This window comes from Camellia sinensis, chromosome 10, assembly GCF_055761805.1.
Source record: "Camellia sinensis isolate YWXY chromosome 10, ASM5576180v1, whole genome shotgun sequence".
Classification (NCBI taxonomy): Eukaryota; Viridiplantae; Streptophyta; class Magnoliopsida; order Ericales; family Theaceae; genus Camellia; species Camellia sinensis.
In genome coordinates this window covers 83673101-83683168 of record NC_138970.1, presented here as the reverse complement: position 1 = coordinate 83683168, position 10068 = coordinate 83673101, and the positions used below count along the sequence as shown (strand labels likewise).

At 37.5% G+C, this 10068-nt stretch overlaps 1 protein-coding gene across 1 annotated transcript; it reads right to left on the bottom strand.

Annotated features, from left to right (window-relative positions):
• Positions 1-1919: 1919 nt before the first annotated feature.
• LOC145800521 (uncharacterized) lies at positions 1920-2825 on the bottom strand. The gene has a single exon (XM_082890208.1). It carries the CDS (start codon positions 2823-2825, stop codon positions 1920-1922), a length of 906 nt encoding a protein of 301 aa, XP_082746334.1.
• Positions 2826-10068: the final 7243 nt, after the last annotated feature.

Genomic DNA, 10068 nt, shown 5'->3' with positions numbered 1-10068 from the left:
ACCCCATAACCAACCCTTTAACCTATGTTTGGGAAGTAAGTTTTAGGTTTTTTTTTTTTTTACTAAAATAGTCATAAAAAATAAAATAAATTTTTTAGTTTAATAAGATAAAACATCACATGCAACTCATAATCATTACATTCTCTCTCTCACAAAAAAATTAAAAAAGTGAAAAGTCCTTCACAAATTTGACTTTTTAGACCCAAGCTAAAATAGCTAAAAAAGTTAAAAAGTTAACTCACTTTCCAAACGAAGCCTTAGCAAACTCATTGGAGAACAATTTTACCAAAAAAACTGCATTAACTGACTTTTAAAAAATTACACTTTTACCATGTAAATATTTTAATAAAAGAAGTTTACATTTTGTTTCCCTTCAAAATATATATAATTTTACTCTTATCCTTCCAAAATCTAAATAATTTTACTTTTGCTATCCTAACTTTTGAAAATTTCCATTATTTTCATGAAATTTTTAGTAATTAGAAAATAAATTAGTATTTTAGTCATTCGGAACTTTTGAAAAATCTCATTACTTTCATGTCATTTTGAGTTTTCGTAAAATAAATTAATATTTTGATTTCCAAAATTTATATAATCTTATTTCAATTCCTCTAAAATTTAATTAATTTTCCTTTAGGCCTTGCACAATTTTTAAATCTGTCACTGAAAGCTATAAGCCTCTGTTTATTTTCTTTGTTTGAAGTAGGAAGTATTGCATTACTGAAAAAATTGTCTAGTGTGAACTATCAAAACGATGTATTTTTTTGTTTTATTTTTTGTTTTATTGTTTTTTTATTTTTATTGATTGCCAAAAATTAAAAACAAAATCGGAAGTTTTGGAGAAAAAAGCAAAGCACCCCTGCAAAAGATTGGAAGCCAACACAACTACTTGTCATTATGCTTTCATTAAGGAGAGCAAACATTATGGAGTCCATTTTCTAAACAATGTACGAGTTGGGTGAGTGTAGAACAGAGGTAGATAATAGAGATTAAAAAATATATATATATATATATATATAAAGCCCTAAAGTAATAAAAACACTCCATCAATATTAATAATTTGTTCAAAAATCCAAAAGCTAGACCACTTTGGCAACCTCATCCAAAGGGTTTTTGAAAATGTTTTCAATCCCCAAATGTCTGTGTTGTTGTGTTTGGTCCACAATTAGGCCTAGTTTGGAAAAACTAAATAAGTGTACTTTTTGACTTTTTATAAAATTTGGATTGGGTTTGAAATGATGTGTTAGAGAGGTGATGTGACTTAAATAAGAGGATGTGACTTAAATAGGATAGTGACTTTTTGACTTTATGTCTTTTTTCAATCATGCCAAACTTGGTCTTAATCTTACCGATCCTTAAGATTGCTGTATTTCTTTTAATCCATCTTACTTTCGATTCTTCCTCCATTTCTTTGTTCTGAATTGTTCTTTAATCTTGTTCTTAATTTCTTCTTCTTCTTCTTTTTCTTCTTCTTTTTTCCAACTCACACTCACAAAAAAATTTATTTTAAAAAATAACAACACAATACACGAAACTCTGGCTAAGATGGAATGCTAAAACCCTTTATAGCCTTGGTTTTAAATATGACTAATAAATACAATCACACCCTAAGTTTTAGGAGACAATGTTGGTGTCCAAACAACAAAATTACCCTTTTGACCCTGGGGGAGGGGGAGTCAAACACAGAAGGAAAAGCTATTCATAACCCCAAAAGGGCAGAGAGAAAGAAACAACTAATCATTGAAGTTCCATGTACAATTCCAATCTACAAATCAAACTCATTTTTTCCACCACCAAGTTAGCATATAATTCAGCAATCATAAAATTATCACTTTGTACATCTTTCCCCAACAAAAAACAAAAGGAAAATTTGAAGTTAATACCAAAAAAAAAAAAATTGAAAAAGAAAGCAAGAAAAATCAATCAGGATTCTTACAAGCACAAATCAAGAGGGAAAAACCAAGTCTTTCTTGTTCCTTGTGCTCCAAATTCTTCTCTTCCAACCACAACCTACTATCCAATCCACTTCTTGTCCTAAACATGAACACACCATACCCAGAACTTGGATTGAAGAACCAATCATGAACATCCCACATCATATCCACAAGCAGCCCGTCCACAAAAATGCTCTGATTCCCCCGGAAATTCCACTGTAATCTCTTCACTTGTATCACAATCTTCTTATCAATGCAAACAGACAACACCGACTTCTTTGACCCCTTTTCTTCTCCAACACACTTGATCACTATGTCATGGCACGTTCCATTTTCGCTGAATTGGGCCTTAGTTGAATACAAACCGCTTCCTGAGAAACTCTCGTTGCGAGAAACTAGAGAGAATTTCACAACTGGGATACCGGGAATGAGTCTTTTCCCGTTGATTTCTTCTTCATCCATGTCTCCAAGGTGTAGACTTAGCTCTGAGTCTAGGAAAACCATGACATAAAAACCATTGATCGGTTCAGGTCCAGCTTCATACTTGGCATTAGATAGATCCCAGTAAACTTCAATCTTCGAATTGAAGGATTCGAATCTTTTCGTGCCTTTAGTCCTTCGCAACGCGTGAGAATTTGAGTTGAATTTGAAAGGAGAAGAGAGATCATCAGAGATACTAATTGTGAAGCATTGGGTTATGAGATTGGACCATGTGAATCTGATCAAGACTTGCTTTTTAGTGGATAGCTTGGCCTTGTAGATACATGTAACTGTGTCTTGGGTTGCAGGGATCAAATTTGGAGAAAGATGAGAGTGACTTGAAGGGCCTGAACAATATGAATCTGATACCTTAATAGCATGTTCACTATAACAAGTTGCTATATTTCTCATTTTAGAGAAGAAAAAAAAACCCAGAAAACGAAAGTCAGAAATAAATATTGGGATTGAAAATGAGTCCTCTTGACACGGCAATACAAGATCTGAGCTTCTTAAACTTCTTTCTGACAACGACTCGGTGGGTGTTGGGAGAGAGGGGGGGGGGGGGGGGGGGGGGGGGGGAAAGGGATATTAGGGAAATTTTATCCCTTGCCTTTGCTACAAGAAAATGGAGAGCTTGTGGTGTTGAGTGCTTTTTCTTAGCTGAACTGTCATGTGATTTAGAACAATTGTAACTGAAAAACAATTAGAGACTAGAGAGAAATGAAAGGAAGAAAAGCAAAATGAAGGTTCTTGGCAAGCTCATCCTCATTAAATATATTTCTCAAACTGAAATGAAAATGGTAAGAAGGGAAGACTATAATTAATCACAGAGAGTGTTCATATTATTTATTCTTTGCGGCAAGTCCATCTGTCATTCCCAATATGGTGTATATATATGTACAGAGAGAGAGAGAGAGAGAGAGATGTTGACATTGATTAATGTTTGACCTGATCTAATACTAAATTGTGGTGTTAGTTTTTTAATTTGGAATCCGTGAACTAATCAGAGACTTGAGTATATGAAAAAAAAATAAAAATAAATAAATAAAGGAGCAAGTAGAGATTTGGTTAATTGTTACTTCAATTGTCTCAAGTGTTTAAGACTTTAAATATAAAGGTATGCCATTGACAGGTATATATATAGCCAATCAAGGAGGGAAAAGATACCAAAAATAAAATGGGCAAAGAAAAATTGGAGGTTGATCAATAAGTCTCATATTTTAGTCATTTTAAATGTGTAATAACTCATTTGTCTGTTACATTATGGTGTTATATTTGGAGAGTTACATTAGAGTGTTATATTTGAAAAAAGTACATTAATAATTTTTTTAGTGTGTTACCTTTTTAAAGTGTTGCATTAGGGTGTTACCTTATTGAAGTGTTACATTAGGGTGTTACGTTATTGAAGTCTTATGTTTGAGAAAAGTACACTGAAGAATTTTTTAGTGTGTTACGTTTTTGGAGTGTTACATTAGAGTGTTACGTTATATTAAGGAGTCTTTTAGTGTTTGAGTATTACATCTGCAAAAAGTACACTGAAAAGTTTTTTAGTGTGTTACGTTTTTAAAGTGTTACGTTTGAGAAAAATACACTACGGAATTTTTTAGTATTAGAGTGTTACGTCTGGGAAAAGTACACTAAGGAGTTTTTTTAGTGAGTTACGTTCGAGGGTTGCGTTGAAGCAATTTTTTAGTGAGTGTTACGTTAGAGGAGTTTTTTAGAGTGTTATGTTAGAGGAATGTTACGCTTGGGAAAAATATGCTAAGAAGCTTTTTGAAGTATTACCTTAGCTTATTGTGTTACGTTGGAGTGTTACATTTGGAAAAAGTACACTAAAATTTTTTTTAGTATTAGAGTGTTATATTTGAAAAAAGTATACTGAAATTTTTTTAAGTGTGTTACGTTTAAAAAAAGTACACAAAGAAAATTTTTTAAAGTGCTATATTTGAATATTACATTAGAGTGTCGGAAATATGATCCAAAAATTGGATCTAACTTTCCTAAGATGGCGTCCCTCAATGAGAAAGGGTAGAAACGTCCATTAAATCATACTAAAATTTAAGATTTCGTGGTAAGATTGTCAAAACAAATAGGACCTATTAGAGTATTAAAAAATCTGTAGGACTGATTGAAATAACTAATTTCCATATGAGATTTTTTGATAATTTTTCCAAGAAAAATGTACAAAAAATAAAGGCATAATCTAAATTTAAATAAACAATTTTAGGTGCACAAAGGGTTTGATGTAAAGAATGCATAACTCTCTCACATGATTGTGGAACCCACACATGTGGAGCTCATGTGAGACCCACCATCATGTAAGAAGATTGTGCATATCTTGTACATCAAATCCTATGTATATTTAGTATTTTTAAATTTAAATCTAATATTACATAAATTACGTTTCATTTTATATATATATATATATATATATATATATATATATATATTGTGTTCCTAACCCTATTGAGAAATAGGATGCTATCACAAGCCATCCTAATATTAACATGGGGGGAGGGTTGATGATGGTGAAACGTTGGACCAAGAATTAAAAATAGACATCACAACCACCACCTACAATCCAAGACACCTTTCATAAAAACTTTCTCATAAATGTTAAGTGGATGCCTTTTCTCTATCCCAACTCTGCTGCCATTTATTGTCCATTTATTCTTTATCTGTGTCTATTGTTTTTTCAAGTGTTGGTTTCCCCTCTCCAATTTATACGATGGATTGGACTTGTTTAGGTCGGGACATGTACATGTAGACTCGTCACGAGGCCTACTCTAATTATTTAATTTATTTATTTTATAGATTTTTTTAGATCATATATGAAAGAAATTAAATTAAATTAATAATTATAATCATATTATTTTAATGTATTTATCTATTTTAAGGTATAATTATTGAATCAATTTATTTATTTTTACGCATGAACTGTGGGGATATATTTTTCGAGTACCAACACGTGGCCAAGGTGACGCCGACGTGTCAGCCGAGGTGCCACGTGTCTTGGTCATGATGCCGAGGTAATCTCAGTAAGGCCGAGATTATCTCCGAAGATGTCGGAATCCGAGATAAGCGGATAGGGCCCAAGAGGAGTCCTAGAATGATGAGGGAACTCAGCCTGGACAAAGATAAAGCTCTTAGGGAGTTTATCTTTATCTCTTGGAGAGTTCAGGATAAGTACTGAGTAAGAGTCTATTGAAGCTAGGCTTCTATGGGGACTAGGATTGAGTTAACTATAAAAGAGAGGCACCCCCGATGGGTCTAAGGTACGCAATTTATATTCTGAACAGTGAGTTTAGCACTATTGATTATCTTTTAGAGATATACTGACTTGATCATCGGAGTGCCCCCGGGTGGACGAACCACCGCCGGAATCTTTTCCTTCTGTTGCAGGACAGCCATGTGTCATCTATTATGTCAGTGCTCTCCAGTTGAATACTGAGTTGGCAGTGTGATCGGAAAATCACTCACACAAGTTGGCGCCATCTGTGGGAAAGAAAGGAGAATAGATGGCCAGTGACGGACAGAAGGAAAAGATTGGGGACGACACTCCTGCTGGGAGTGGCAGACCTATCGACCTTGACGTCGAAGGAGACAACCGCAACATAGAAACTCGTGACTAGAATCATAGCAAGAAAGACGTCGGCTAGGATGGCGATGTACCCAAAAAACCAGATCGAAGTGGGTACTACAATGAGGATGACCTCCAGGTATGGAAGGATAGATGCCTGCGGAGGGACGAAGAGGTAAAAGAGATGGCAAACAAATTGGCAGACCTGCAATCGTTTGCCAATTTCATGATACAGAACAATGTCATGCAGCCACCATACCCGCTGCAGGACACGCCGATTCCAGCGGCTAATGCCCAGAAGGGAGGGTAGAAGCCAATCCCAATAGCCCCTCAGCGCACCAAAAGCGAAAAACACTCTCACCGGCCTTCTAGGGAGGTCGGGCGAGGAGAGTCGATGAGAGAAGAATCACGGAGGACGCATCACACAAAGGAGGCAGACCCCAAAGAACATCGGCATGTTCAGGGACAGGCGCTGTGCTTCGACACAACTAATGGACAAAGGTCGAAGAGGACTCACCACGAAGTTGAAAGTAGTGCACCAAAAAGATTGAAATCAGGAGACAGCTGAGCTCCTGGGCGGACAAAGAAGGACTTAAGAGATTACCTCAAGAGGAAGCAACAAAAGCCCGATGCCGAGGTAAACTCCCCAGATAAACCGAGGACACCATTCTCGGTGGAGTTGGACAAGTTTGAGGCACCGAAGAGATTCAGTATGCCGAGGTTCCAAATATACGATGGTAAATCAGACCCCAACTTTCACGTTGGATTATACTTGAACTCAATGGCATTATATAGTGGGAACGAGCCGTTGCTCTGCAAAGTGTTCCCCTCATCCTTCGGGGAGATTGCATCAGATTGGTTTCACAAACTACTGAAGGGAAGCGTGAAGACCTGGGAAGGTCTGGCCGAGATGTTCGTGGCTAGGTTTGTGACAAACAAGCTGCAGCCATTAAGGGTAGATGCATTGATGGCTCTGAAGATCAGTAAAGATGAAGGCCTTAGGGCCTATGCATAAGGTACTATGAGGTGTTCAACCGAATACCAGAGTATAATCAAGAGGTGGCGGTTGTATCCTTCAAGAACGGCCTAAAAAGCGACTATCCACTACGAAAATCTTTGGCAAGGACATTGCCAAAAAGTATGGAAGAGCTCATGGCGAGAATAGAGAAGTATGCCAGAGCCGAGGAAGATACATCGGGAGCTAAGGAGACAAAGCAAGAGAAAGGAAACGGCTCGCTGAAGCGAGGCCGAGGTAACAATGGATCGAGCAAGCAAGAGACAGAACTGAGGGCTACACAGGCAGTAACAATTGTGTCCCGAATCCCAATTCACAAAGTCCTGGATCAAATTCGGAATCAACCTTATTTCAGAACACCAACAAGGGCACCAGCAGAATTTATGGGAAGAAACCTTGGCAGGCATTGTGCTTACCACAATGAAGATGGGCATATGACTCAGGGCTACAGAACCCTGAAAACACACTTGGAAGACCTGGTAAGGCAAGGCCATCTGAGAGACCTTGTCGATGAGGCCAGAACAAGGGAAGAACAGGCAAGACTGCCTCAGGCGACAGCTGTTCCACCTCCCCCAGCACAGCAACCTCAAGCAGGAGGATCTCTGGTAATTAATGTAATTCACTCGAAGGTTAACAAAAATGAGATTCGTGGGGATACCCAGAAGGTAAAACATCTACAGCATGTCTACCAAGTCGGGGAAAAGAGACATCAGGTAGAGGAGTGCCAAGGACCCGTAGTGTCCTTTACTGAAGCCGACCTTGAGATGGTACAGCATCCACATAACGATGCCTTGGTAGTATCCCTCCAGGTTGGGGAATGCCAAGTGAAGCGCATCTTGATTGACCAAGGCAGCTCTTGTGACATCATGCACGTCAGATGTTACAAGGAGCTTGGCCTTTACCCAGACGATATGGAGCAATCCAGTAGCCCAATGGTTGGGTTCAATGGGACGCCGACATGGCCACTGGGAACGACGACCTTGGAGGTGCAGGCTGGCACCAAGAGGATAAAGACAAAGTTCACCGTAATCGACACACCCTCCCCTTACAATATCATCTTGGGAAGGCCGTGGTTGTATACGATAGGGGCTGTTCCCTCAACATTACATCAATTATTGTGGTTCCCAACAGAGCATGGGATCGAGGAGGTCAGAGGAGATCAGTTGCAAGCAAAGAATTGCTCCAAGGCAGCAATAAAATCCACCTGCAACATAAGAGAACCAAAGAAGGCAGAGATCAAAGACGAAAACGTGGAGATCTTAGAGGATGTCGGCAAGGAGCCAGCTGAGAAGAGTGAAGAAGCACTGAAGAAAATCCTCGTCCAGGAAGGGGATGAAGAACGCTTCTTTCTTCTCAGCTCGGGCTTAGCTGAAGATAATGAGGGCAAAGGGTTGCCAAGACCCTGGAATACTTGTAATATGAAATTTTTTCTATCATTAGATTTTCCTTGTTTCCTGCCAACGTAATGAATAAAATTTTAGCAGAATTCTTCTACATTTATGGCTGATAAGATACTTGCCGATGTTTCTAGAATACATGCGTAATGAGAACGCAAGCGGAACTTAAGTTCACATTAGGGGGCAGAGAGTTGGAAAGCGGTTCTAACACTTGTTGAAACTTCAGAAAAGTTTACAAGTTGAAGTTAAACCGAGATGGTGCTTAACACTTGTTGAAACTTAAAAAGTTTACAAGTTGAAGTTAAACCGAGATTCTGTTTAACACTTGTTGAAACTTAAGAAAAGTTTACAAGTTGAAGTTAAATCGAGATGATGCTTAACACTTGTTGAAACTTAAAAAGTTTACAAGTTGAAGTTAAACTGATATTATGTTTAACACTTGTTGAAACTTGAGAAAAGTTTACAAGTTGAAGTTAAACCGAGATGATGTTTAACACTTGTTGAAACTTGTGAAAAGTTTACAAGTTGAAGTTAATCCGAGATGATGTTTAACACTTGTTGAAACTTAAAAATTTTACAAGTTGAAGTTAAGCCGAGATTATGTTTAACACTTGTTGAAACTTGAGAAAAGTTTACAAGTTGAAGTTGAACCGAGATGATATTTAACACTTGTTGAAACTTGAGAAAAGTTTACAAGTTGAAGTTAAACCGAGATTATGTTTAACACTTGTTGAAACTTAAAAAGTTTACAAGTTGAAGTTAAACCGAGATTATGTTTAACACTTGTTGAAACTTGAGAAAAGTTTACAAGTTGAAGTTAAACCGAGATGATGTTTAACACTTGTTGATGTTTAACACTTACAAGTTCAAGTTAAACCGAGATTATGTATAACACTTGTCGAAACTTAAAAAAAGTTTACAAGTTGAAGTTAAACCAAGATTATGTTTAAACTTGTTGAAACTTGAGAAAAGTTTTACAAGTTGAAGACTAAGGTTAAACACTTGTTGAAACTTTATGAAAAAATTTACAAGTGAAACCAAGGTTGTACCAAGAAAGATACTTGGGTACTTGCCGAGGTAAATCATCAGTTTGTATAACCGAGGTGTGTCACCCCGAGAACGTTGCACAAGGATTGAAGTATATATTAAATATGTACAAAATATTCTAAGTATGGAAGCATACAAGGCAAACATGCAAGCATTCAAAACAAAAGAGTTGAATTAAAGGCATATCGGTGATGTAAAGAGTTTACATTACTTCAAAAAGAAAAAAAAAGTACAAAATACAAAGGAAAAAGACGTCAAAGTTAAGACTCTTCGGCGACGACAGATGGTTGGGTCTGAAGTTCAGACGACTGCTGGGAAGACACCTCGGCAGCCTTTTCCGCCGCAAGCTCAACATCAATTTCTTGAAGGGTTTCGTCAAGGCTCTTGTCGGCAAGAAGCACGCCGGCTGATGCCTTCTTAACTGTAGCATCTTTGGGAACCTCCTTACCCTCTCATCTTGAGTCAAGTCCAGGACTTGCTCATTCAGAGAAGGGGACTTGGTCCCAGCAGCCTCCTTTGATTTCCTCACCAAGGTCTCCTCCTCAGATTCAGATTCATCGTCAGGTTGACTTGGAGTTGGAGGGAATGGAAGAGGAATGACGTCGGCATTTTTGA

Bases quoted from the DNA above. Each gene is read 5' to 3' on its own strand.
- LOC145800521 (XM_082890208.1), bottom strand. From the start codon at position 2,825: ATGAGAAATATAGCAACTTGTTATAGTGAACATGCTATTAAGGTATCA.